This window comes from Colletotrichum phormii, assembly GCF_030913505.1.
Source record: "Colletotrichum phormii strain CBS 102054 chromosome Unknown BDP81scaffold_16, whole genome shotgun sequence".
In the NCBI taxonomy this organism is placed as follows: Eukaryota; Fungi; Ascomycota; class Sordariomycetes; order Glomerellales; family Glomerellaceae; genus Colletotrichum; species Colletotrichum phormii.
Genome location: NW_026851458.1, coordinates 35,344 through 63,253, shown reverse-complemented (window position 1 = coordinate 63,253; position 27,910 = coordinate 35,344). Strand labels below are relative to the sequence as shown.

Genomic DNA, 27,910 nt, shown 5'->3' with positions numbered 1-27,910 from the left:
ATGAGGCTCCCTCGCTCCTGGCTTCCCTTCGAATCTCTAGCGGCGCTTTCACATACTGAGAGTGGTTTAGCTTGCATGCTGCAGATGATTCGAATGTTGCTGTCAGTTGATGGTCTAATGGACAAGTTCAAGATTACCCATCGATGCAACCCTATCACCGGTGTCGGGGTAGTGGTAGGTTGAAGATGGCTGAGTCAAGTTACTCAGGTGCAACATCACCAGAGACTCAAGGTTCCACCAGAGCTTCAGCCATCTTTCAGCTGTCCATAAAACCCACCAAGATCCGCCATAGTTGAGAGGATGGATTTGTGAAAGATCCTTACGCCTCTCTGAAACCCTAAGTGTCCATTTAGATCTATGACAACATGAGCTTCACTTCAGTAACTCGCGCCTTTGGCCTGGGAGCACTGCTTCTACTAGGCTCAGACTTGATTCCTCATGTTCATGGCCTTCCCAAGACATCATGGGCTCAACAGAGGGCCAAAGGGCACGGCAGGAAAGCTCTCAGCCAGTCCATGAACAAGCGTCAGTTCAGCAATAGCAGTGAGCCAGCTGACTGCGTGGTTCACGATCCAATGGACATTGATGCCCCCAAGGACAACATCTGGAGCGGTTTGACAGGCCCGGAAGCTGCTGGTGTCACGGAATGGCTCTTCGCACAGAAAGAGCTGAACCTTACGCTTAGTGACAACGCTACCTCGTGGGATAACACGATGTAAGTGAAGTCATGAAAGTCTCATTTCAACGCGATCTTGATACTGATAAGAATAGTGTCTTGGTCGAACTTATGCAACCAAACAAGTCAGATGCTTTGGCATACATCGATGGCAGCAGCCCTGCTCCTGCTCGATATGCCCACGTCTTGCTTGACTTCCGCGCAACCGAGGAGCCTGAATATCAGGATATTCTCGTCGGCCCATTGCCAGTTACCAATGGCACCACCAAGTGGGAGCGGCTAGACTATCCTTACACGCGCAAGACCAGCGGTCGTGTGCGAAACCTGGATGCCGACGACGACGCCATGCAAGAATGGCTCTACGATGTCAGCAAGAGCATCGCCGACATCACGAAAGACCTCTGGAACGCAACTGCTCTTGGACTCGAGAACGACACCTTGGAGATCTGGGGCATTGATCCATACTACCAAGATGATGGTCGCATCCAGCGCTGGGATACTTTCTGGAGCATTCCCGACTCCATCTTTGATGTTGGCTCGATGATGCCCATGGGACTGTTCTTCATGTCCGACGTTACCGGTCGCGATCCTTCCAAGTGGATTCTGGAGGGATGGTACTACAACGGCGTCTTCTATGAGACCACAGAGGAGTTCCGCACCGCGTACTGGGATGGTAATGTCGAGAAGCTCGGCGGCAACTTTGCTGGCGACTGGTCGGCTACCGATCAGCAAGGTCAGATCCTTCCCATGGACACCATGGCTCCCCCGACTGCCGTTGCTCCCCAAGGTGCTAGATATTCTGTCGACGCTGAGAGGAAGTATGTTGAGTGGATGGGTTGGTCGTTCTATGTTGGATTCAACAGAGACACCGGCATGGCTCTTTACGACATCCGCTACAAGGGACAGAGAATCTTGTATGAGCTGGGTCTTCAGGAGGCGTTGGCTCACTATGCTGGTAAGCTCTAGCCCCAATCCTTTTGCGAATGACTAACTGACAACTTGGTAGGAAGCGATCCCACCCAGTCTCACGTGGCATACCTAGACACGTACTACGGATTCGGTCCATTTGCCTTTGAACTACTGAAGGGCTACGACTGCCCCTCCTATGCCACCTATCTCAATTCGTCTTTCTATGTTTCCGAGTCCACTCATACTCACCTGAACAGCATCTGCCTGTTCGAGTTCGACGCCGACTACCCCATGGCGCGCCACTCATCGCAAGAGTACGTCACGGCCACCAAGAACGTGTACTTCACCATCCGCTCCGTCTCAACTGTTGGGAACTACGACTACATGTTCAGCTACAGCTTCTTCCTCGACGGCAGTGTCGCGGTCGAAGTCCGTGCCTCCGGCTACATCCAAGCTGCATTCTATGCCAAGAACGACGGCTACGGCTTCAAGATCCACGACCAGCTGTCTGGAAGCATGCACGACCATGTCGTCAATTTCAAGGCTGACTTTGACATCTTTGGTACCGACAACACGGTCCAGCGCATGCACCAGGTCCCGACAACGCAAGTCTACCCGTGGTCCAAGGGTAAAGCGTTCAACACCATGAAGGTGGAGCGCGAGTTCATCGAAAACGAGGACCAGGGCCGCTTCGACTGGAGCTACAACAACCAGGATCAACTCTTCGTCCTCAACCAGGACGTCAAGAACAAGCACGGCGAGTACCGCGCCTACCGCATCTTGCCGTACACCGGCGCCGCGCACTTGACTGTCAAGGACTCAAACATTCTGAAGAACTCGGCAAAGTGGGCAGGCAACGACATCATGGTGTCGAAGCGCAAGGACACGGAGCCGCGCAGCAGTCACCCGTACAACAACCAGGACACCGAGAACCCGCCGATCAACTTTGATGCGTTCTTTGATGGCGAGAGCCTCAACCAGACTGATCTTGTCATGTGGCTCAACCTGGGCATGCACCACGTTCCTCACACTGTAAGTCACCATATCTTTAGCCACCTGCATTAGACGGGCACTAAACTGATGACCAGGGTGATCTTCCCACCACCGTCTTCACCACGGCTCATTCCGGAATCCAATTCGTAAGTCCAGCTAGCTTCGTCGAGTGAGAATTCGAGCGCGTACTTATCCTATCACAGATGCCTGCCAACTACTTCGATATTGGTCCGAACGTGGAGACGGTCAACATGGTTCGCATCAACTACTCCAACGGAACCACGACGGATGTCTTGACCTTCAACGCCGAGACGGACACATGCGCGCTCGACTACGAGCCTACGCAGGCTGACTTGTGGACTTACAAGGGTGATGTAGTTGTTCGCAAGTTCCCCTACTTGCCGGATGATCCTTACTATGAGACGGATAGCATCTGAGTGTTGCAATATGATGACTCGGGTAATATTAATGATGTTGATTGATTGGACACGAGATAATGACGAGGATGGCTAAATAAGATTAGCAGCAGGCTACAGTAGCAGATGAGATAAAAAATAGTACAGACTACTTTGCAGGTCATCTTGCACTTTGTGGCGAGCTTCGGACACGGGCGAATAAGGAGTGAAGCCATTATACAACGGAGACCTAAAAGGAATCAGGGGCCGGAGTGCCTAAATCCTTCGAGAAGGCTATCGTATCCTTGTGATAGCTGACCTTTTGCAATATCAGGTTGCGGCGTTTCTTCAAGAAGGGATGAACCTCAAAATTGAATGATCAAGTCAGCAGTCAAGGCAAGGGGGCGGCGCGAGCATCATGGCGTAGCATCGCGGCTTACTGAGCTAATGTATGGTGAAGGCTCATTGCTGACGACTATTTGGAGAAGGTTTTGGGGTTACAAGACATTTTGTCCAACCCCAAAATCAGATTCGAGAAGACGGTTGGCTCGAGATCGAGAATCTCGTCCAAAAAAGAAAGAAAACTGCGGGAAGGATTTTGAGTGATGAGAAGAGAGACGTCGTCAGGTTCGACTCTCGTGCGCTGGTCCAATGAGGTCTTTTGCTCGGCAAGGATTTTACCCGAAATAGCAGCGGCGCTTCGGGGGCTAATTTTCCCGCGGCGGTGCGGTACGTACCGACACCCGACCTCTGGGCTCCCGTCATCCCGTCAAGACCTCCCCCATGTTCACATCTGCGCATCATCTCACCATCCTTGTCTTTTTCATCCTGGCACCGATCGAACCATCTGGCATCACCACTTCAAGAGAAAAAAAGATGAATGAGAATCACCTCGGAAACGGCAGCATTTCCAAGAATCGACAGGGGCACCCGTCGAACCCAGCAACCGGGTGGGGATTTGCGGCCCAAGAGAGATGCCCGACTCAAGTTCGACTCTGATCAATGATTGATCAGCGCTGATCGTCCGGAGGGGGCTCCGCATGGAATTCTCGGTTGTGGACCATTGACTCAGCCAAGTCACCGCAGTCATCCCAGCCGGCACCCATTACTCAACTTCCCCGGGGCATTCACGCCTGGGTCCGGTTCACGAACGCTGATCCGGGTCGTGTCGCACTCGACTACGCAGTAGGGCAAGACGGTATCGGTCAATGAAGATAAGCGACGTTCGATAATGCCGCCGACATGTTCCTCCTCGCCAGGCGACAGGCGGAAAATGAGGCGTTCTGTTTCCTCCCGCCCTTGCTCCATCGCCAAGTGGCTGGTTCACGCCTCGGACGTGCAGATTCGGCAACCCCTTGCGGCCCTGGGGCCTTGGGCCCGGTAGACGCGACGTAAGTCATCCATCTACGATCTACTCACCTAGTCAGTAGTCAGATTTCCCGATTCGACAGCCAACAGCCGCGGTGTGCTCAAAATACCTGCCCGTCAGCATGACCACCTTGCCGTGTCGCGTCAAATCACTCGGCGGCTCCTCCAAATGGCACCGCGCCAGCGCCTGTCACCATGCCACTGAACAAAGCACTTTAGGGTTCCGCCAACAATGCAGCCAATGTCACGTAACTAGGTCTCCGTCTGGCGGAAGCCTCAAGCGCCGCATGGAGAGAGAGACGCTTTTCCGAAAGAGGAGTCAAGTCTCTACGCCCTACTCTGGCCTCCCTTTCCCCGTCAACTTTTCGTTCGCCCCGTTCATCGCATTTTCCTTGATTCGGGTGGTTCTATCTTTGCTTTTCCTCTTCCCAGTGAGACACTGGTTCACCTTGGCCATCAGCTGGAATCCGAGCGACAGGATGCCACTAGTTCGCCTTGCCACTGGGGCCAACGAGTTGATTGTCGGTGCAGCTCTTCAGCGTCCATCCACATGCGACTTGCTATGCGACGTTGAAGATTTCCCAGCGGCCTGGCGTTCTACGTGCCACATCCCCTCCTCCAAGAAAAAGGCGCCGCGGACCAAGCCAGCCCGCTCATCATCGAAGAGATATGCCACCTACCGCCCACCGACTTCTCCATGCCAGTGCTCCCAGCCACAACTTCGAGAAGGGAACTAGCGCGGATCCTCATGCGGCCGGGATCAGTTTCCTGGGCCTGGCTCTCTATCTCGGCGTCTGCCGTGCGAGCGAAGGCGTGGTGGGATGGGGCCAAGCCCACGGTTCGTACGTCTTCACTCACGTACGCACCCGCGCACCCACGGTAGCCAAGGGCGGGAGACAATCGGAGTCAGGGACGACATCACCCATTCCTCGACTCGGTCGAGCAGGTGCAAGTCAAGCTTAGCTCCCGTGGTGACAACTTTGGGGCGAGACACGCATCCACTTTTGACAGGCTGACTCTCGGCCATTGAGCCTGTTTCGACGGCCTCGGTGTGTTCACCTTTGGGCTCACGAAAACAAACGGTCGAGTGAGTGTCCCCGGAAGTCCAAAATCCGACAAACGTTGTCTTGGGTCTTCAGTTAGCATTCCAGCATAGCATCCACCTCAGCTCAGTTGGACCTCCTTTTCGTGTCGAGGATCCTGGGAAAGTCGAGATATGATTGATTCTCGCCCGTTTAGGACGGATAGAAGCTGGACAATGGCCAGATAGGGGACAAGTCTCCAGCCCTTTTCCCTCTATCGCGCGCACAGCAAACCGCTTTCTACTCTCCGAGTTGACTGCTCATCTCTTCCATTCTTCATCATCCTGTACTTCCAATTCCAGGCCGACACTTGTGGCACGATATCTATCTGACAATCTGACAAGTGTCCGATATCTCGGATCAAGCCGCCGTGAAGGGACTCCTGTGACTTATGTGAGGCTGCGCTAGCTGCAAGCCTCACGTCTTTCAACAGTTAAGCCTTGCTTCTCGTGGTACCATGGCTCAACCACGCCTTGCATCCATGATGCAACTAGTTACTAAGGATATCCCCTTCGATGCGCCACGGTTCCAAGGGCAGAGCAGTCGCTGAGCAGAGGAGAGAGAAAAGCAGTCCCCAATGTCTGCGCAGCCAATCCCAAATCCTCTGCGGACTTCCACATCTGACTTTCCTTTAACACGTCTATTTTGAGACCCGGCCACCCGGCTTGGCCGCATCCACTCTCGTGGGAACATCGGCCTTGGACGCAACCATGCCGCTGACCGTGCCGCCGCCCGCATTCTCTTCAATCCTTCCATCCCACCCCACGTGACTGACCCGGAGACGACGGCGACCGTATGCCACCATCGATGATCCAAATTGAGCACCTTGAGGGAGGCTAGACCCCAGCGCCGGAGGGGATCTATTTCGGATGCGCTTGTAGTCGAATGGCCCCCGTCATGGCGCACGTGGGATCAAGGATACAAGGCATGTGAAGGGTTGATAGAGACATTCCCTGAGGATCACGAAGGGAGTATTTATCAGACCATCGAATCCCCCTCAAGTCGTGATGTTGTCTCCTCTCAGTCATTCAAATATCAAACCTCATCATCTAGTGGTGCTCTCTGATCATCTCGCTCGCCCTCTTTTCTTTTTCGATCTTCCCATTCCTTATTCCACACGGGCCTCCATCTCTGTGCAAGAGTTCCTTCTTTGGGTCATCTATCTCGTACTGGCCACTCTCTCAGTCGTAGCATTTCATATACTTGGATCTGCTACCCACGTAGAAGGGCCACTCTTTCGTTCTCGTTCGTAAGTCACATCGATGAGCTGTCGAGGTTGGTGGCGGACGGCACTGACAGTAATGTTAGCTACTTGTCTTTAACCTGTATCAGCCATGTCTTTCACAACGTCTTCTTCAGTCACATTACCAGTGCCCGTTGTAGAAGATGCTCAACACGACCTTCCAATCAATACCAGCGATGAGAACAGCTCCGAGCTCACCTTGACGCCTCCGACCAAAGTCTTCTTCCCGCCGAGCAGCAACTCATCAACGCATACTCTCGTGGTCACCGATGGCGGTCCTTCTCAACCCTCGACTCCTCCCGCTTCGAGTAGCTCAGTTGACGACACCGACGACGAAGAAGACGAGATCCCCGTTCCATCAAAGAAGGGCAACCGTACTTACCGATACCTGCGCTGGAACTTCGGCTCCGTTTACAGACGTATCTTCAGTCTCGCCTTCTTCGGCAACATTGCAGCCCTCATATTCGTCATCATCCGCTCCCTCGTCGGAGGCATCCAGCTCACTCCCCAAACTTGCGCTACGGCCGTCTCGGCAAACATCCTCGCCGCCCTCTTCATCCGCAACGAGCACACCGTCAACGCACTCTTCAAACTCTTCGTCCTCTTCCCATCTGCGAAGGCGCCCCTCCGTGTCCGCCGCACGTTTGCCAAAATCTACTCATATGGCGGCATCCACAGCGGCTGCGGCGTAGCCTCCTTTTTCTGGTTCGTCGCCTTTCTCGTCGTCCTCACGGCGCAGCTCAAGAGCCCATCCAACGCCGTGCGGGCCTACATCCTCCTCGACAGCTACCTCATATGCGCCCTCCTCGCCGCTATCATCGGCTTCGCACACCCCAGGGCCCGCGTCCTTCTGCACAACTGGTTTGAGGGCACCCACCGCTTCCTGGGTTGGTCTGTCATCGTATTCTTCTGGGCCCTCGTCCTGATGCTCGCCGCGGATGACAGCACAACGACCGGTACCCCTTATGCCGTATCCCTCATCCTGACTCCGTCATTCTGGATGCTCATCGTCATCACCCTCCTGGTCGCGTACCCCTGGACGCGTCTCCGCCTGCGCGACGTCGAGGCCGAGGCCATGTCGGACCACGTCGTCAAGCTCAACTTCAACTACGCAGACGTCCACTATGGTCAAGCTGTTCGCCTCACTGACGCTCCCCTCCGCGAGACCCACGCCTTCGCCGTGATTCCGAACCCCGCCGCCCCATTTACCGATATCGAGAAGGCCCAATCAACAGGGGGCCTGTCCAACGCTGGAAAGAAGGGTTTCTCCGTTCTCGTCTCCAACGCTGGCGACTGGACCAACAAGATCATTAAGAACCCGCCGAAGAAGATCTGGACCCGTGGCGTCCCACAGTACGGCGTCCTCCGCGTGGCAGGCCTCTTTGAGCCATGCATCGTCATCGCTACGGGCTCTGGAATCGGACCTTGCCTGAGTCTCTTCGTGCAAAAGCCGGATCACCCCGTGCGCATCATCTGGTCAACGCAACGGCCGGCCGAGACGTACGGGCAGGCCGTCATCGATGCGCTCTACCGGGCCGACCCTGACGCCGTCATCATCGACACCAAGAAGACGGGCCGGCCGGACTTGGTTGCGATCACGTACCGCATCTGGGAGAGTAGTCGTCGCCAGGCTCTGGGTCTCGCACAGAATGAGGGTGTTGCCGCGACGACGACAAACAAGAAGAAGATGGGTCCTTGCGAAGCTGTTGTCATTATTTCGAATCAAAAGGTGACAAGGAAGGTTGTATATGGTCTTGAGAGCAGAGGCATTCCGACATACGGCGCCATTTTCGACTCATAGACTTGGCGGAGAGCATGGGCCGCGACTGTTTTTCTGCATTTTTTACTTGTCACATTTTGTTTTTGTCCATCCTTTTAGACCTGTACCACTTGTTAGAACTTGCATAGCGGGCATTGCGGCATATGTAGCAGGCGTTTGGGGGGCATGATAGAGTAGACGTTCTTATTTGTCTTGTTTCTGTACGCAAAAAAATACCAGAGGTTCGGAGAGTGTACGGCAGCCTGCAGGGACAACTCCGCCAAAACCCAGAAGGTGCTGCACATACCCCTCCTGCCGCAAAGGTAACTCCCGTATTAATACATACTACATCATAAATATTACTTAGACCTACTATTTTGATTCGCTGCAAATGGGGCAGGTGCCCCCGGTTATCTAGCCGGCCAGATCCCTGCGATATAATTGGCCCAATTCCTCCTTCACGTGATGTGACGTTGCACACCGCCTGACTAGTTCCGCTGCATCTAACGAAGGCTTCTGCTGGGCATTGCAATAGCCTTCTTTTCCCTACGCCTACTCAACTTTTTGTAAGTAACCCCAACTTTTGCCCAATAGATAATATAATCCATTCTATATGCCCTAAATCTAATACATTACATCTAATCCCCAGGCTAAGGCGATTCAGATGCTGCTCTTTTCCACGCGGGCGGTTGCATAGGCAGTTGCGCTGCTGCGCCTGCTAAGCTACTGCATCTTTTTTTTTTTCCAGACCTCAGCTGACTTCTGTGAATTTCAGGACACATCCATACGTATCCAGCAGTACGTAAACATAAGCGACAATTTCTTCACAAAAACATTCACTTTTTTCTACACATGCGCACGCTCTCGTACACCCGCACACAGCCCTGCACGTCACCATGAGCCTCATCCCCGAAGAGATCGGTAATGTACAATTGCCTAAGGGCAAGAAACTTCCTACTACGCTTCCAGCGTACCCTGCTGAGCCAAAGCAGGTCACTGCGTTCGCTCTTGCCAGTATGTAATAACATTCACGTATTACAGAACTGTACTCATATATACGACTAGTTGCAGTTAAGAACGCTGGTTCAGCTACCCTCACGCACCTAACCAAGAGCCAGTCCAAGGTACGTGATCCATATAACCCGTTCCAGGAGCTACACACTTTCTTACATAATATCTAGGCCAACAACATGGTCGAGCTTCGCTCCCAGATCAGCGACGGGGTCATGCGCTTCCGCAAGCTTGATCCCAAGCGTTCGCAGAACGCTGAGGCTATCCTCATTCATGTGTACGGAGACGTGAAGGAGGGTGCGGCTGTCTGCGCTGGCTGTATGAAGGGTAACGGTCCCTTTACGAAGTGTATCCAGCTTGTACAGGGCGGTGCTTGCAGCAACTGCCACTACAACAGTGGTGCGAGCAAGTGCACCTTCTGTAAGTTTACGCAACTATAAGTACACTTCTCGAATGTGTAGCTAACTATACAAGATAAGGAGGGTAAGCGCACCAGCACCCCAAGCCTTACGACTCCTCGCAAAGTCAAGATGTCTCGTGCAGAAGCCGACTTTCTCGTAATGATTCGTGGCATTCGACCCAACCAGCTCAAGCTTCTGGGCAATGCCTTGCTGAATGTCGCGGAGAAGCTCGACGATGTCTCTTATGGTACGCCCCCATATACTCCTGTGCACCTTCTGCACCTTCTGCATATATACTTACAAACTCATACAGATCCCGCTAAGAGTGTCGAGATCGTTGAGGTGGATTCTGACTACGAGTAAGCTCGTCTGATTCCATAATTGTACGTCTCTATAAGGTTGATTTTCTTCTCAATTAAGGAGTTTAGCGACCGCACGGAAGCGATCGGAAGTTCAAGTACCCAACGGAACTATGCAACTAGGCGTTTTAGAACAGGTGGTTTCAAGCATGGGTACCATCTTATAACTACATATAGTGGTTTATAGACCCACACTACTTTTGAGTTTTTTCAGGTTTCAGATACCCCAATCTTATCTTTTTGCATACTTTTGTACCGTTCTGTAATTGTCTGTAGAACAATGCCTCGTCCATCAATTAATCTTGAGCCTTTTCGCCAGCTAATCACAGAAAAGTTTGAAGCTGGTTGGAAATATTCTGCAATTATTACTTTCTTATATAAATCTGAATCTATTGAAGTATCCCTTCGAACCTTAGAGCGCCAACTTCAAAGATGGGAACTTCGCCGAGAGATCCGAACCACCTTTTCAGATTCCCTACTCCGCCGCATCTTCGAGTTATTTTTCAACCAACGACTTACCGATAGTAACATACTCAGCGCCTTACAGAACGAGGGGTACCAAATCTCACGAAGTGGCCTGATTGATATCCGAAGATGCCACAAACTATGGCGACGACAATCACAAGAGCAGCTTGCTGTAGCCCATGGGAAAGCAGTTGAGCACTTCCGTACAGCCGAGGACAGCGCCCGCACAGTCCGCAACTTTGGTCGCGAGTTCCTCTATACCTAAATGCGACAACAAGGCCACGTAATCAGCCGCGATGCTGTATATGAAGCCTACCGCGAAGTTTTCCCCAACGAAGTACAGAACCGTCTCCGCGAGCTACGATACCGTCGAAAAGGCTACACAACACCTGGGCCTAATTACATTTGGTCAATTGATGCGTACGATAAGCTCCTCCCATGGGGCTTCGAGATATACGCAGGCATTGATGCCTATTCTCGGTATATTGTGTGGTTTTATGTAGGGGTTGAAGCGCATACTGCGCGAGCTATACTAGCCCAATACCTCTATGTAGTGTCGAAACGGGATATTATGCCCTTAAAGGTACGGTCAGACCGCGGCGTTGAGACTGTACTGGCTGCTGGAGGTCATTACTTTCTTTCACAAGACCGTACCAAGAAGAAACCCGAAGCACCAGACCAAAACATACCTATTCAGTTTCATGACTGTTGGATCTTTGGCAAGAGCATCCATAACGTCAAGATTGAAAGCTGGTGGGGACAGTTGTGCCAGGCATCATCAGCACAATGGCGTGTATGTACTTACTTCTTTTTATCTACTTTTACGGATCTATACTAACTTAATAGGAATACTTTGGCCGACTACAACAGCTTGGGTTGTTTAGTCCCAATTCTCTCGCTGATAGGGTTGCAATATTATTCATATTTATGCACTTAATCCGCGAGGACTTCAAGAGCTTTGTTGAAGTGTGGAATAACCACAGAATTCGCATACAGAAGAGCCGGCCAAATGTTGTTCCTGGGCAACCTTGGCAATTATACCATAACTTTGATAAGGAGACTGCACAGGATTTTGCTTGTGCAGTTGATTCTTTAAAGGTCCAGACTATACTTGACGTATTGGAGTATGACGAGGCAGCTCTGCATAGTTATTTACCGCAAGAGACGTCCCAGCTTTGCAAGCAGCTCCTTGACGGTGTAAATACTTTCACACCAGTTACTCAGTTTGAAGGAGATCAATATCCCCAGGTTGAAGCCTATAACTACTTACGGCACCGCTTGAATCAGCATCAGAGGTCAGGTATTCAGCCAGAAATCTCACTGCTTGAGAGGCAGACAGGTGGGGTTAATTGGGTTAAGCAACGACTACAAGCAAATGGCATTAATGTTGATGAACTTTTACATATGGAGACAGGTAGTTTAGAAGGTAAAGAATGAAATAGCAGTCCATATATCACTTCTTGTCGGATTGGAAGTCCAATTCGGCCGCGAGTAGGGGCAGAGCATAGGCCACCTCGAGGGGGTACACTTAGACCTCGACTACCCACCCAACCTCCGGTTGGAATCTCCCTTCTACTCCTTACGCAGAATCAATCAATACAGAGATATTGATACTTCGTCACCCCAGGGACCCTACGGTTCGAACCAAATTCCCTGTGAAAGGAATACCAACACTTCTTATCATCTTCACCTGTACTCAGGTCCTCAGTTATACCCTTCCCCTTCTTTGTAGCTACATAAATCTCCTCCTTTACTACACTCTCCTTCTTGACTTCATACTCCCTATTAATAACTTGTGAATACCCTCGCTTATGGGAAGTTCCTTGCTTTTTAGTACTCTCTGCTGCTTCCTTTGCCTTAGGGGTAAGCTTTTGCTCAACTCCTGTCTGCGAGCGTGTAGATATAAGGTTACTAGCCTGCTCCTGGAGGAACTGATCTGCAATTGTTGTTGTTGACTTCTTTATAGCACGTTGCTTCTTTGAAACCTCTGGGCTGGTCTCTGGCGCCTCAATACGTGAGAGAGACACAAGAGATAGCATATATATATCCCTTTCAGGAAGAAGTGAGGCTTCGTGAAAGAATAAGCTGAGGGTGTTGGCATCGTACGCAGCGCTTCAGTATTCGTGGATATCGGTGAGATTCTTCGGGTTAACAGGCATAGCCTTCCAGTTGCGACTGAGAAAGTGGCGTTCTGTTGTAAACTTTGACAGTACTGAACGCATCATGTCGGAGTGTGATGTGTACGACGTGGTCAAGAAGAACGAGCAGCTCCCAGAGAATTTCTTTGGCGATACTACGCGGACGTATGTTGTAACAGGAATCCCGTCAACATCCGTCTCATAGTATGTCGCAACCCACAGATGGATACCGATCAGGACAGTTGGGGAGGTTTTCGTTGGCTTCTTTGTTTTCTGGATACTCGACTCGCGCTGTTTTGAGCCTTCCTGGGCGGCTTGGAGGAAGTTCATAGCCGTTGGTACGTAAAGTGACTCTTGCTTAACGGCTGAAAGCAATGTGGAGGGTTGGGTGTTAGAGTCGTCATCCGCAGTAAGGTCAATGACTAAATCTTCAATAGTAGAAAGGTTTTGGGAACAGAATGCACAAATTGTCCATTGTAGGACTGTCTTGGCAATAAGATGATTAGTTTTGTTGCTCTTGGGACACTGATATGCCATTTCTGAATGTTGCGAAATGGAGATGGAAAAAGGTGAGGAAAAAGATGAGGAAAAAGGTGAAGAAACAGGTGGAGGTATAATTACTTACCTCCGTACGTCTACGTGCGACATTCTGCAGTTGTGTGCGGACTTTCGCTTAGCCGACCCTAATAATTACATGTTGTGCTCAATGCTGCTAATGAAAAAGGTATCTGTATGGTGGCGTGGTTGTATCAACGAATTGTGGCTCCCTTGGCTATTTTTACTCCAAACCTTGGGTTTTGGCGGAGTTGTCCCTGCAGGCTGCCGTAGAGTGGGCAGCCATTGCGCTTATGCATGGTCAATGCAAAAAATAGATCGCATAATTGAATTTACTCAAAGGCAAACATCCCATTCCCTTGCAAAAGATTCCTCTGATCGCGAACATCACGACTAGACTTAGACAAGAGCCTGCGCTCATCCATTAGCCTATATAATTGGCCTCTCGGCAATTCCTACCATTAGCCAATCCCGGCACCCAATCTGGTCGGTTAGCTCAGTTGGTTAGAGCGTGGTACTAATATTTCACCTGAAATGTTGTGTAATGCCAAGGCCGGGAGTTCAAGCCTCCCACTGATCATCTTTTGCTTCTTGTCGCGATCACAGTCTTCTTTTGCACTGGTGAGAAAATTTTAGTGTTTTGGCCTGAAAGAATGCTTTGTTTTTTTTTTTACCTTCGTTCCTTTTCGATCCTTGCCTTTCGGACGAACTTTCCTTGGTGGGAGGCGTCGCAATCGCACTGTGTACAAACGACAAGCTGCCCTGCCCCTCATTAGCAGCACTTTCCCCGTCTTGGAGCTCCCTCCTGCCTGTGTGTGAAACCTTCGCTTCATGGTCCCCTACAACCTTCGTTTCTTCCACCCACTTCCATGGTCCAACATCTTCATCCTCGCGCAAGAGGAAGCACGCAAAGACAATGGCGACGCCTTTCCATGTAAGTCGACAAAATCCGGCTCGGGGCCTGCTGACTGATCATCAGCTCATCAATACGCAAGCTGCATGGCGTCGCATCCATCTCATTCGAAGATGATGAACCACAAGATTGCTGTCAACTCAGAATTTCCTAAAAGAACCTCCATCTGGGCCGGCGACCGAACAAGAGACCCTCGTCGACCTGACGTTTATGGACTCGGAGCTCAATCCCGCATTCTCGTTGAGGGTCGCAGGCACCCAGAAGTCATATATTACGGGCCCTCCACCACTCGAATTGGGACTATGTGACCTCCCATTTCCACCGCTCCTTCTCGTTGCGTTTTGTGGTTCTTCCAATCGGCGACATCGCCAGCTCGTTGTCGCCCTTGGCTTCGGTTGAGTCAGTACCGCGCCGTCGCATCGCCGCGAACCGAAATGGAACACCACAGTACACGGCAGGCAGCCTGTCAGATTAGCCGGCTGCATTTTCTTGTTGATGATTACTACGTACGAACCCAACAACGGACGAGAGTGACGAAAATGCACGAATCGAATCCGTGTAATCACACCTTGGCTGAACAATTCTTATGAATACCTCGCACCGCATTCGAGGGAGACGTCTGGCCCGGACTCGTTTCATACAAGAATCTAAAAGCAAGACACTGCGCGCCGCCGCACCAAACGCCTGGGTTCTCGACAAACTGACAGATGCGTTTGTTTCTCGCCCATACCCCCGCAATCTCGTGGCAAAGCCTGTGGCGTTGTCTCGGTACGAATACAGGGGCTGTCGAAGGACGCATCAACAGCGAGATGCCCAAGTCTTCATTGCCCTCGAGGGTTGCATCCTGATGATCCTCTCTCCTGACAAGAAGCCAAGAAGTCCCAGCTGACGCCCCTCGACCCCGGCCAGACCCCCGTCGATTTGGGAAGCCCGGATCGAAATGCCGCACCGCAACGTGGGGCTGCGCCTTGTTGCCTCCGCATTCCGTTCCTGGCAATGCCCTGCACGCCTGTTTCGACCTCACTTCACTGTCCAAGACATTGCATCTTGATGTAGCCAGACTCGCGGTTTACCTGTCAAGATCATGGCTTTCATATACGTCAAGCACAAGCTGAGCCTTCACCGGCGCTTTCTTCTTTTCTGATTTTCTTTCCCGGGCCTCGTTTCTTCTTTCTCGCGTGCTGGTTCGTCTCATGTGCAAACACCCGAGTCCCCCGCGTCCACCGCTTCATCCAGTCCCTTGCCCCTTCATCTGATTCCTGGTTCTCCCGCTGCCTCTGGTAGATTGATGTGCCTGGATCAACCCCGGTCATGAAGCTTGACCAACAAAAGGCAATTCAGCACTGTTACATTCCGTTGGAAAGAGGCCCAACCCCACCACTTTCAACAACCTATGCCGCTTGTCCCCCATACTGTGATGGACCCCCTGAACAAACACCATACAAAATTTCCTCCTATCGGTGCATTTTCAAACCATGCATCCATCCACAATCACGGGAGATACCACTGGTCGAGCCAGGTGGTGGGAGTCTCTGGTCATGTGGCAGCGGCGCCAACTCCAGGGTTTGATATCTGAAAGAAGAAAGTAGTAGGTCCCAGGATGGCGGCGAGGGAGAGGGCATCTAAGGAGGTGCTGGGCCTTGGCAAATGTCACCGTTGCTTTAAATGACCTCTCGCCCTCCCCGATATCGAAGGCTAGATCCGAGGTTTCGGTTGCTAGACCTGTGTTGACATTGACGTCCGGTACCATGAAGTTCTTCAGTCGTTCTGGTGCTCTGGCAGCACTCCTGGCCACGACATCTCGTAGGTCTTCGATATCACCAAGAAGAAGTGTTCAGCTAACATAGGGTGCAAGTCCTCGATGGAGCTGCCGCCCAGTCCCCGACACCGGTCGTCTTGACTGACTCCAAGACTGGGATCATCTTCGACACTTGGTCCGCAACGAGCGCTCAAACGGCCGGGGGCATGACATACGGTTTTGCTCTGCCTCAAACTGCTTTGACGACGGACGCCAACGAATTCGTTGGTTATCTCGTAGGTCTCATAACCCCGCTGTCCCCCTCACCAACTAACAGTGTTCGTCCAGCAATGCGCCTCCAAGAACGGCCAGGGCACCGGCTGGTGCGGTATCTCCCTCGGTGGATCGATGACGAACAAGTTGCTTCTCATGGCGTGGCCTAGTGGCTCTGATATCCTGACCTCGTTTCGTTGGGCAACGGGCTATGTGATGCCCGATGTCTACGCAGGCGATGCCAAGCTCACGCAGATCTCGTCTACGATCAATGCGACGCATTATACACTCATCTACCGGTGCCAGAACTGCTTCAACTGGAACCATAACGGTGCCACCGGCAGCGTCTCGACTAGCGCGGGCTCTCTTGTTCTTGGATGGGCTCAAGCCTTCACTAGCCCAACCAACCCCACGTGCCCAGCCTCGATCGGCCTGGTCCAGCACGAGAACCAAGGTATCCATGGAGCTGCTCTCGATGCTAACGCTGCAAACCCTTCGTACTCTGCCTGGGCCGCTTTGGCAACGAAGACCGTCACGGGCAGCTGTGGCGGCGCTACGACAACCTCAGCGCCACCTTCCACCACCACCACGAAGGCACCTACTGGACCTACCGGTGTGCCCGTTCCCTCCGGGACCTACGACTACATTATTATCGGAGCAGGAGCCGGCGGCATCCCCTTGGCCGACAAGCTGAGTGAGGCTGGTAAGAGCGTCTTGTTGATCGAGAAGGGGCCGCCGTCTTCCGGTAGATGGGGTGGCACTATGAAGCCGACCTGGTTGGAAGGCACCAACCTGACCAGATTCGATGTCCCTGGTCTTTGCAACCAGATCTGGCGCGACTCTGCCGGCATCGCCTGCCAAGATACCGACCAGATGGCCGGTTGTGTTCTAGGTGGAGGCACCGCCATAAACGCTGCTCTTTGGTGGAAGGTTTGTTGTTGCCCGGTCAATACCAACAAAGCTGGTGCTAACATCTTACAGCCATATGCCCAGGACTGGGACTATAACTTCCCAGCCGGATGGAAGTCAACCGATGTCGCCGCAGCCACAAGCCGGGTATTCTCTCGTATCCCTGGCACCACGACCCCATCTCAAGACGGCAAGGTCTACTTGACGAACGGCTTCAACGCCATTGCGGGCGGACTTCGGACTGCTGGATGGTCGGAGCTCGACCTCAACGCGAACCCGAACTCCAAGAATCGCACGTTCGGCAAGACGCCCTATATGTATTCCGGGGGTGAGCGTGGTGGCCCCATGGCGACGTACCTTGTCACAGCGAGCAAGCGTAGCAACTTCAAGCTGTGGACCAAGACGGCCGTGAAGCGTGTTGTCCGGACTGGTGGGCACATTACCGGCATCGAGGTTGAGCCATACTTGGACGGGGGATACACCGGAACGGTCAACGTGACTAGCATCTCGGGCCGAGTGATCCTGTCCGCAGGAACCTTTGGCAGTGCCAAGCTTCTCCTTCGCAGCGGCATTGGCCCACAAGATCAGCTCGAGATCGTCAAGAGCTCCACTGATGGACCAACCATGATCTCCAACGCATCCTGGATCAACCTGCCTGTCGGATACAACCTGGAGGATCACACCAACGTGGGTCCCTTTGACAGCTTCACAACACCTGAACATAGGCTAATTGGACACAGACTGATACCGTTGTCACCCACCCCGACGTACAGTTCTACGACTTCTACGAGGCGTATACTGACCCTAACGTCACCGACAAGAACCTATATCTGCAGAAGAGAAGCGGTATTTTGGCTCAATCTGCACCCAACATTGGCCCCCTGTGAGTTGATTCGTTGCCACGCGCTGGCCCTCGTTGCCATTGCTAACGTCATCGTAGATTCTTCGAGGAGATCAAGGGCGCAGATGGCATCACTCGGCAGATGCAATATACCGCCCGTATGGAGGGCAGTCTCGAGGCTCCCGACGGCAGTAGGTGTTCCCCCAGGCTCACGTTCGCTCGGCGTATGATTACTGACACACTGTACAGAGACCATTACCATCAGCCAATACCTCGGCCGTGGCGCAACTTCACGCGGCAGAATGACCATCCAGGCCAACCTCGGCACCGTCGTGTCCACCGTACCCTACCTTCGCGACCAAAATGATGTCGAGGCCGTCATCAAGGGCCTCGAGAACCTACAGACCTCTCTCAAGAGCGTGGCCAACCTTGTCTGGAACTTCCCTCCTCCAGGGACGACCGTCAGAGACTATGTCAACAACATGCTCGTCTCGTACTCGAACCGTCGCGCGAACCACTGGATCGGTAAGTTGATCCCCCGCATGCCCCACTCACACCCGTCCGTAGCATCGGAATCGCTGACTGACAATGTCGCAAAACAGGCACAAACAAGCTCGGCACCAACGACGGTCGCACCAGTGGAGGTGACTCGGTCGTCGACGTCAACACAAAGGTGTATGGCACAGATAATCTCTTCGTTGTAGACGCCAGCATCTTCCCTGGTATGGTCACCACCAACCCGTCTTCGTACATTGTGGTCTCGGCCGAACACGCTGCCGCCAAGATCCTTGCTCTCGCGATCTCGACAGCGCAGCCGCTGTACGGGCAGTGTGGCGGATCGACGTGGAACGGCAGCTTCCAGTGTGCTGCCGGGCTGAAGTGCACCATCAAGGACTCCTACTACTCTCAGGTAAGCAAGCCTTTTTGCCTATCTCCTGCCTCATTCTCTCTAGCACTTTCCTCGGACGAGATGGCGATGGTATTAACGTGATTGATAGTGTCTCTGAGTGGGGGTTCAGTGGCAGGGCATCCCAAGTCGCGAGCCGCACGTGGCGCGCTTTATTTCCCAGTCTTATCCACCATCTCTTCACATGTACATACTTTTTTGCACCGTCAATCTTCTGAGTATATTTTCCATTGGATTCCTCGTACTTATGTACCCGAGGTATATTTATATCCACACTTGACCCCATCAACCACGCCCCGTTTCTTCAACAATGAACAAGTTCTTATTTACCCCTCGGTCCGGCGCTCTACGCAAACATGCGCACTAATGAAAAGTCCCACTCGGCACCACGCCTAACCCCACACGCCAACTGACGTCGTATCTGAGATCTTCCGGCACCTGGGATCATCTCCAACTCTGCCTCTTTCAGGGGAGAGTCGTGTCCGGCCCCTCTTTCTAAGGTTTTGTTTTAGTCGACTTTTCCCTGTTCGTTTACTTTCGATGAACCACCTCCGGCCGTGCCTGGCAGTATTTTGCCATGTGCCTGCCGATGACGACTGGGGATATGAGAGTATTGATGGAGCCGAAAACATATGGGATGAGCGGTGACCTAATTTCCCTGATTCGAGCATATGCAGCTCAGCCCGTGAAGCATTCTGATTGAAAAGCATAAGGTACGGATATGGTCCGATTCTATCCACTCTACTTATTTCGTGATGGTCCTCGTGACTGTGTATTTGGTGGGTGCAGCCCACGCCCAACCCGGCCCCGAAGTCCCCGGTGCCTTGCATCTCCCGTCACGCCTTGGGTTGCCCTCGACACGACACTGGGAGCAGATCTTCCAGCGACGGGAAAACTCTAGCGCCCCTTGGCACGTTGCGTGGTGACAGTCTGCGGTAGTGTGGGATGGCCGGGCATTCGCCAGTTACGAGGCCAGGAAACCTTGATTTAACCTCGGCGCCGGCCGCGGCGGGGACCAGCTCGTTCGGGCGCGTCTTTCGTAGCTGGACTAGACTAGTCGCTCGTAGCGCATATCCATCTCGGGGTGTCTTCGCCGACAGCTTCGCCGTTGTCAACGTTGCGCGACGATACCCGCCCCGCCATCACGACGCTTGTCCGAGATGAGAGTGACAGGCCCTCTTTCCACCACACCTATGACGATGGTCAAGACTCGACGTTGCGTTTCCCCAGATTGCGGGGTGTGTCAGTCAATCTATGTGGGGTTGACACCTCCTGGGTCCCGACGAGGACATGATAAAAGAGTCGCCGTCCCCGAACCCATTGCGACCCGTTCCTTCTCTTCCTCGTGTGCCTCAGCATCCTCCATCCCTTATCCTCAATAGTCACGATGCCCTCTCTCAAATCCCTCCTCCTCCTCGGCGCAAGCCTGGCCGCGACCTCGGTCCAGGCCACGCCCATCCAGTCTCTCGACTTCAGCGGCACGTCCCTTGCGCCCCGCGCCGACCCGAGTCTGACGGGCTACCTCGGTGCCTTCTTCCTCGGCGCGGATCCGTATGTGTACTTATACCTCTCCAACGGCAACAAATTCGGCCGACTAAGGGAACGGGCGGTGTGCGTCATCCTGCTATTGTTGTGGGTGGTGGCGCGGAGAAGGGGATGAAGTGGTATATTGTTGGTACGGATTTGGATATCGGAAAGGTAAGCTTGTCTTCACCACTCTCTGTTGATGGGGACCCGCGCGCTGATCGCGATCTTATTTAGACTACCTGGGATGCTGCTCAGAGACAGGGATCCAAGGGCATTTTCGTCTGGGAGAGCACGGATCTCGTCAACTGGACCAACGAGAGACTCGTTGTCGTTGAGAACTCTAGCGCCGGCATGGTGTGGGCTCCCGAGGCCATCTGGGATGCTGCCAAGGGGCAGTACCTCGTTCACTGGGCCTCCAAGTTTGTGAGTTAACCAACCTTGGCATACTTCCCTCTTTCAAGACAGTCGAAACTGACCGCGGCGTAAACAGTACCCCACCTCGGACCCGAACCACACCGGCAGCCCCGGCGCCATCGTAATCCGCTACGCCTACACCTCGGACTCCAAGACCTTCTCCACCCCGCAGACCTACATCGACAAGTCCCCCACCAACATCATCGACCTCAACATCCTCCCCACCGGCACCGACGGCAAGTCCTTTGTGCGCTTCCTCAAGGACGAGTCCCTCAAGACCGTCTTTGTCGAGGTCTCCACCACGGGACTCTTCGGTTCCTGGACCCGTCCCGGCGGTAGCTCCGCTGTTATCGCCAGCGGTGTCGAGGGCCCTGCTTCGTAATGGGATAACCAGGTTGCGGGCAAGGCGCATGTGCTGCTTGATTTCTATGGTGATGATGGGTATAGGCCGTATGAGACCACTAATGTGGCGAGTAACTCGGGCTGGACTGCTAGTTCGATGACTGGGTTCCCTAGTGGGTTGAGGCATTGTGGTGTTCTGCCTGTTAACCAGACGATTTATGATGCTTTGGAAAGCGCTGGGGTTAAGTGATGGGAGGATGTAGAGAGGTTGCAATTCGTGTATGTAATGCGCAGCTGAGCGAGCTGTATGAATGAACTTAATCATCGATACTTTCTGTGCTGGTACCCTCTTTGCTCCCGTTATCCTTGGTTTCATTCGAGGTGTCTTCCTCTCTCGTTGTCTACAAGTGCCCTGAGATATGAAATAGAGTGTGTTCGCATTGCTGGCGATTCTCGGCAGCACGAGCCAGTTCTTTCCGTCTTCGTGTCGTGGCCTAGGTAGGGAGCCAGGAGCGGAGGGATCAAGTTGCTATTAACAGAGTCCTGGTGAAGCTCAACAACGTAGAATAGGTGCCGTTCAGCGAGAATTTGGGTATGACAAAAAGCATCAGGGTAAGACACATCCCCGAGTATTGAGCAAAGACGAATAGTTCTCCAACATATAGACAGTCGGCGCGCCGGCAGGAGCCCCGTATAAAGCTTGGTTGGATGTAAAAATTCATAAGTGTTAAGAGCCCAGCCCTCGTGAGGCCACGTAGGGGTGATTTCAGTATATAGATGTTACGACCCAACATGCACGACCAAGAACAGGGCCTGCCCCGCAGGCTTACGACGGTTACGATACGCCATACATGCACAGGACAAGGGGACACAAGGCACCCTCTCACGGAACGGAAGAACTATGGTACAAGTCACGTGATGATAAGATAAGGATCATTTGGGATCAATATGATCCAACACGACTTGGGGGCTAAACGATCATTCTGGATCAGAATGACCCAAGACGACCCAAGGGACAAGGGACATGTTCAGGATCAGGACTTGTATATAAGGATGGACTTGAGCTGGACTCTAGGACAGACTTCCATAGCTCTTCAGCAATTAACTTCGTATCAGGATTAACATCCGCTTTCAGCTACTACCTTGACAAGACTACGATTGATCACCGAAGCCTTACCTACCCTTACGATTGACAGACATAGCTTCCCTGAAGCTATCCCCGACTACGATTACTGTTACCAGTTCCGCAGCCTCAACTTCTGCAAACTACCCCTACGACTAGCTGGCCGTAACACCCTGCCCACAATGTAAATAGGAAGAAGAACAACAACAGCAATTATCACGGACATCAACGTGATTGTTGCCGAAGATACACCCTCATGAGGAAATTTATCACGCCTGTGATACCAACAGTAATATCCATATTTAATAAAGAAAGAGGATAGCTCCGTCGCCGAGGCTATGCGGTTATTAAGGCTAAGTTAGGTAACGGGAAGCTAGTCCTCTTAGTCGTCCTAAGTATAAGTAATTATACGCCTTAGGATTATTTTAATGTCCTAGTTAAACCGCTCCGTAGTTCCGTTAGTCTATAAATAAAAAGCGGTATTTAGGTGCTGCTCGATCCCTACTACTCCTGGACCTGCCGACTATGCATTGCTGCGATCAGAAATCTTATCGTCCTTGCAGAACGTATCATCTCTGATTCCGGAAATGGAAATTCCGTCCTTTATTACCAACGATTCACTTGAGAGTGGTCCTTTAACTCTTATCCTAGGCCCGGGAGAACTGAGCGTTGCCGTTCTACTGCCAGGAACCACATTGCCTTTTGCGTCAGAAGAGCTGATTGTTCGCAAGATTCAGCTATCGGAACCATTAGGTACCACAGACCCATTTCGTTTATCTGCCATGGTAACTGACTGACAGCACGGTAGCGCCTGGAACATCGGGAACATGGCTGTCCCGGGGTCTTTCATTCGGCGGTATGATAGTCGCAATTTATCCAGGTCAACCTTTAGCCCTCATGGTCATTGCCGAAGACATTATCGCCGACATCAATCTTTCGTTTGGATTGAAGTGCACTTCCGTTGAGCCAAGCAAATTCGCTCTTGGTAACATGATTACCAAGCCAGTTCCGATAACTGCGGGTGGACGCTACACCATTCACGACCCCTTCAAATCTCAAGAGTCGAAAGAAGGAAGAGATTCAAGCGAAGGTTTAGGCGAAACTGAAGCGCACACAACCAGACAGCAGATAAGGGCCAATTCGGAAACAGAGAGAGGTTGGGCCTACTTTAAGCAAGCCTTAAAATAATCACTGACAACTAGGAAGTATTTGCGCTCGACCCTTTGACGGAGAGCTTCCAAGACTATTCGAAAGAACCTCAATGCGTCATTGTGTGGTATTGCGTAAGTCGAAGAAGCTTCGCATCTACTGAGTAAGGTATGCTCAGGTAGCTAACACCGATAGTGGAACTGTTCCTTCGGCCCATGTAGCATTCATACAGGTGACTTCTGTCCCGTATGTCAAATCCGACGCAATTCCTACTGTCAAGTGTTGAAGATGGAAATACCGAATGATGGTTAGTTTCTAGTTGTTTGGGGACAGAAAAGTATGGCTAAGATCCATAATTTATAAACAGTCCTGGTTGTGTTTGGAGGGAAGTGAGTTTCACTTCGAAACTCGTTGATGACTGCACGTGTGAAGAGAATGTCGTTCATTCAAGCTCCTAAGAACAGCCCACGAGTTTTGTGGCATCTTTTGTTCATGGGTGATGGAGGCTCAATTGTATGGAACTGCTCAAGAACAAGTTATCAGAGATGATTCCGCAACCGTGGAATGATATAAACTCACTTATCTAAGTACATAAGTATCTGTCTTCACTCAAAATTATATTCGATACCTGCTTTATGATTGACACGCCTAAGTACTTAGGTCGTGTACGGTATCACAGTGAAAGGTTTCATGAATGAAGCCAGTCAATTGCTTCGCTAGATTGTGTCTGGAAATAGCCTTGTCTGGCCGAAAACTAGGGATGAACTATTTGGAGAATTCGTACGGGCCAGGAACGGCAGCCTGTTACCTGTAGACACAAAACTCGTGTCTGTTATTGGTTCATCCCACCCCGTCCATCGGACACTTCTTCTTACATTGGAGTTACACTTTGTTATAGCGAGTCAGCAAGCAACGATGTACGTTGCTGGAAGTGTTTGATATGAGAAGAAAATTTTTGTTCCGCCAAACGCCAAGCTAATTCCCTGTTCCAAAGTCGTCTGGGCAGCTCACCCCTCAACTCAACAAAGTTCCTCCTCTCTTCAAGCGCCAACCCTCCTTGACAAGCCAGTACGAAGCCATAACCGGCGTGGTGAGAAGACCGAGAATTCCTCCAAGGATCCCTTTGAAGGCTTCGGGCGCCCACGTGCGTTGGAAATACCAGTCCCAATCATTCCCTGATCCCCGGGCTCCGATAACGGTCAAAATTCCGACTGAGGCTGGCCAGAGCAGAAAGAATGAAACAACAAAGATCAAGCCGATCCGCATAACGTGTTCAGCAAACACCGAAAGCCTGCTCTTGGTGTGCATCGCGTCTTCTAGATTGAGCATCATGAACCACCGCAGGAAAGGTTGCGAAGGTTCTTCGATGAAGCCTATTGGGCGGACGCTCCCATTCTTCATGTCGCGGTTGGCTAGAAAAAGCTCGATGAACCATGTCATTGCCGTTTGGATGACCACGGTGACCACTGCATCGCCAGCTAGTGTGTTGGGCAACTGGAATAGGCGAATAGGATTGCGAACAATGTTCTGAGTTGAGTACATGCCTGCATAGTTTGTGTCAATAAACTCTCATGTTCTTGCTTGGTTCGCCAAAAACTTAAGCTCAACAAACTGTTGCGGGGCCTAACCGTAAGCGATGGCAAAATTTATGCCCCCAGAGAGAACTCCGGCACCAATACCGTCGAGTCCAAAGATGTAAAAAATCTGATGTCCACTGATGCTATCCGTTGGCTGTTTTTGATGAGATCCGGGGGGCTTGACTTGAATGTCAGCCTCGATGTCGCTTTCATTCGAGATCCTCTCATTGGAGACTCTCTCGTGACTATTGCCGCCGGCATATGGTGAGGCCGTATTGTCTTCGAACGACTTGTCCGCTATGCGTTCGTGTTTCCTGAATGGCATGTTGTCCGAAAGTTTAGGACAGAGCCTATCTCATGGAAGGTACAGTTGTAAATTGTCGAACCACGACAAGTCTTTATTGCCAACTATGCTATCTGTCTTTGTTTTGAAGGGGGCAACTTGTTGTGGAAGAGGGTGTGAAGGGGGGCAACGAGCAGGGGTTCTGGAAGGGTTTTTTCCCTTCCTTTAAAAAGGGGTCCTAGGCGACTCGTGAGGCTGCTTCATGATCGCCGAAATTTTCCGGAATGACCGGGGGAGGCTGTCGAATATTGGTTGCTTTGGCGTTTCGGTCAGTGGGCTTGTGAGGTGACACGGGTAAGAGAATCAAGCGAACTGACAAAAGTCCACTAGCTTGACTAGCTCCTAGACGAAGCCGCACTGATGAAAAAGGGTCCGTGATCTTCGCTATCCGTCTCGGATAGATGTGGATGTTTGTCAGCGCACAGACTAGATCGGGAGTGCCGGGGTTGATGGAGACTGGCAGATTCCCATCTTTGCGTCAGAGTTGCCATGCATGGCGGTAGCTGGACGAATCAGGTGACTTCTAGAATCTTTATTTCCCGTCAATTGCGTTCGTCTGCATAATCCTCCTATCGAAACAGCCCTCTTCCTTTGGAGAACAGACAATGGTTGATATGCAGCAGCAGAGTGCATCCGAGCTTGGGTTCCAGCCAAACGTGGCTGTGCAATGTCAACGGCTTGCGCTGTTGTTAAGAGTTAATCATGCGAACCAGAGGAGGAGGTTGGAGGGGAAAAGAGAATAGAAACTCATGCCACGATAGTCCCAGTCTTGAGCAGGCGAATACGGTCTACGACCGGAACTAGCCCGTGATCGACAGCTGGCAGCGCCGGCCTTTTGGATGGATTGCCCATGTAAGTCGGAGGCGGCCCCGCAGAGACCTTACTGATCGCCTCCGGAGCGGATAGGACCATCCCGGATGCCACGGCTGGGAATAGGAACTACTCCCGCCTCCACCACTTGCTCAGTGCCAACAAAGTCTTGCCAACATGGGTCTGCCCACGAAGTTGTCTCCATCACCGTCCCGCCTTCCAGTCGATCACACAGTGCATTGGTAGTAGCATGAAAGCGCCGCCGGTGACCCAAAGGCCCTAAAGCGCATCGACGGTTTGCGTCTCATGTTTGAGGAGACACACTGGGTTTTACCCCTCCCTTGGAGGAAGAAAGACCCATCGTTTATGGTGTTCCATGCAACAAGATCGAATGAAAAGCCAAATGAAGCCTAGAACATGAGATCAATGACTCGGCATCCCTTGAAACATTGTTTTTCGTACATACATAAACGTGGCTGGCCATATCCGCTCGCGCACTCCGGTCCCCCGCCCCCAGCTTTCTCCTCGAAGTGATCAGGAGTCACCTTACGAGTGCCAGGCGCACAAAAAAGAAAGCCGTCAACATCCATTGTTTGTGCAAGTTGGAAGAAGGACACATCTTTTCATTTTACTCTGCTTTTGTACCCTGGCACGATGCTCGACGGCTACGAGTGCGAGCCCGACGATAAGATGAGGGGCCCATCAATGGACATCGACGAGAAAAGCACCGCCTTTTCTCAAGCTCAGATCTCAATACCTGTATGACTCGACAAGCGCCAGTGCAACATCTGAATACCTAAACTGACTTTGATATCCGTCTAGCCGGCAGCAACAAGGAGGCACACAATCAACACCATGATGACTACCACGATTATTCCAGAACCCACACCGCCGGTCGCGGACCCTCAACGGCGATTCTCCTGGCTGCCGAGATCCGCCACCCCATCCCTGCGCAGCCCCACATTCCGGCGGCGAACGGCGAGCCCGTTTGATGACGATGATTATTCATATGCCGAGAGCAACCCTTTCGGAGAAGACTTCAGGGAGCAAAATGAGCAGGCTGCGCGAGATTGGGATCGGGAGCATGGTCACGATCACGGGGAGAATCCCTTTGAAGATTGCGAGTACGAGCTGCCACCAGCGGTGGTGAAAAAGGATGGGACTTGGACCAAATTCAAGAAGGCTATGAGTCCACGACGTGCCATCAGTAAGTGGAAATATCGGAAGGTCAAGCATGAGGGCATGCGACCTGGGCCAGATGGTCCAGACCACGAAGAGGACGGCCGTCATCAGGGACAAGTCTCTTGATTTTGAACACAGTTAGTCAGCCCGGAAAAGGCGGGATGACTGTTACAGCACACTTGATACCACTCGGGGCGGTTATTTTGCTACAAGGATTTGCTTTTTTTCTTTTATCCAGGGGCAAACCGGCGTTGCCTTCAAACAGAAGTGTTTTGATACCTAGATGCCTTTGAGTTACCTGAAGCGACGGATGAAAAGACAACCAGGCGTTGTCTGACTGCGCTTAAAACAATCAGAATCCAATCAAATGTTCTACTTATCTTGCAGGCAGATTCTGATATTGTCGCTGAAAACCAACTACAGTCAAATTCACATCCGGGGCAAGAAATGATAGATCAATCACAGAAAAGTACCAAGGGCAAGGCAGTGTCCAAGAATTGTGTGACTG

At 51.9% G+C, this 27,910-nt stretch overlaps 6 protein-coding genes and 1 non-coding gene across 7 annotated transcripts; 6 read left to right on the top strand and 1 right to left on the bottom strand.

Moving 5' to 3' along the window:
* Nucleotides 1–365: 365 nt before the first annotated feature.
* On the top strand, nt 366–3,125 carry BDP81DRAFT_353493 (copper amine oxidase; the record flags this gene model as incomplete). The annotated part of the gene is made up of 5 exons (XM_060586248.1): nt 366–715; nt 772–1,631; nt 1,683–2,617; nt 2,674–2,724; nt 2,782–3,125. 5 exons carry the CDS (start codon nt 366–368, stop codon nt 3,013–3,015), a joined length of 2,430 nt encoding a protein of 809 aa, XP_060442395.1. The 3' UTR covers nt 3,016–3,125.
* A 3,314-nt stretch (nt 3,126–6,439) lies between these two features.
* BDP81DRAFT_61023 (uncharacterized protein) lies at nt 6,440–8,492 on the top strand. Its single transcript, XM_060596048.1, has 2 exons — nt 6,440–6,672; nt 6,732–8,492. The coding sequence occupies exon 2, from the start codon at nt 6,758–6,760 to the stop codon at nt 8,465–8,467; it is 1,710 nt and encodes a 569-aa protein (XP_060442394.1). The 5' UTR covers nt 6,440–6,672; nt 6,732–6,757; the 3' UTR covers nt 8,468–8,492.
* Nucleotides 8,493–13,839: 5,347 nt separating this feature from the next.
* On the top strand, nt 13,840–13,934 carry BDP81DRAFT_t247. The gene has a single exon. It is a non-coding gene; the product is annotated as a tRNA-Ile (tRNA).
* A 2,081-nt stretch (nt 13,935–16,015) lies between these two features.
* BDP81DRAFT_396526 (fungal cellulose binding domain-containing protein) lies at nt 16,016–19,035 on the top strand (the record flags this gene model as incomplete). The annotated part of the gene is made up of 9 exons (XM_060588200.1): nt 16,016–16,070; nt 16,123–16,301; nt 16,354–17,208; nt 17,260–17,874; nt 17,928–18,070; nt 18,128–18,219; nt 18,278–18,553; nt 18,631–18,938; nt 19,027–19,035. 9 exons carry the CDS (start codon nt 16,016–16,018, stop codon nt 19,033–19,035), a joined length of 2,532 nt encoding a protein of 843 aa, XP_060442393.1.
* Nucleotides 19,036–20,322: 1,287 nt separating this feature from the next.
* Nucleotides 20,323–21,468, top strand: BDP81DRAFT_451765 (uncharacterized protein; the record flags this gene model as incomplete). The annotated part of the gene is made up of 4 exons (XM_060592672.1): nt 20,323–20,544; nt 20,697–20,885; nt 20,953–21,254; nt 21,324–21,468. The coding sequence occupies 4 exons, from the start codon at nt 20,323–20,325 to the stop codon at nt 21,466–21,468; spliced, it is 858 nt and encodes a 285-aa protein (XP_060442392.1).
* Nucleotides 21,469–24,348: 2,880 nt separating this feature from the next.
* BDP81DRAFT_494047 (uncharacterized protein) lies at nt 24,349–25,392 on the bottom strand (the record flags this gene model as incomplete). Its single annotated transcript, XM_060595374.1, has 2 exons — nt 24,349–25,034; nt 25,119–25,392. The coding sequence occupies 2 exons, from the start codon at nt 25,390–25,392 to the stop codon at nt 24,505–24,507; spliced, it is 804 nt and encodes a 267-aa protein (XP_060442391.1). The 3' UTR covers nt 24,349–24,504.
* Nucleotides 25,393–26,719: 1,327 nt separating this feature from the next.
* On the top strand, nt 26,720–27,756 carry BDP81DRAFT_378957 (uncharacterized protein). Its single transcript, XM_060586809.1, has 2 exons — nt 26,720–26,979; nt 27,043–27,756. Exons 1-2 carry the CDS (start codon nt 26,875–26,877, stop codon nt 27,526–27,528), a joined length of 591 nt encoding a protein of 196 aa, XP_060442390.1. The 5' UTR covers nt 26,720–26,874; the 3' UTR covers nt 27,529–27,756.
* The last annotated feature ends 154 nt before the right edge of the window (nt 27,757–27,910 follow it).

What these genes read in the sequence shown, in the direction of transcription:
- BDP81DRAFT_61023 (XM_060596048.1), top strand. Translation starts at nt 6,758, where the DNA reads ATGTCTTTCACAACGTCTTCTTCAGTCACATTACCAGTGCCCGTTGTA.
- BDP81DRAFT_378957 (XM_060586809.1), top strand. Translation starts at nt 26,875, where the DNA reads ATGCTCGACGGCTACGAGTGCGAGCCCGACGATAAGATGAGGGGCCCA. An exon ending in AAGCTCAGATCTCAATACCT is followed by an intron (nt 26,980 to 27,042) that starts GTATGACTCGAC and finishes ATATCCGTCTAG; the next exon opens with CCGGCAGCAACAAGGAGGCA.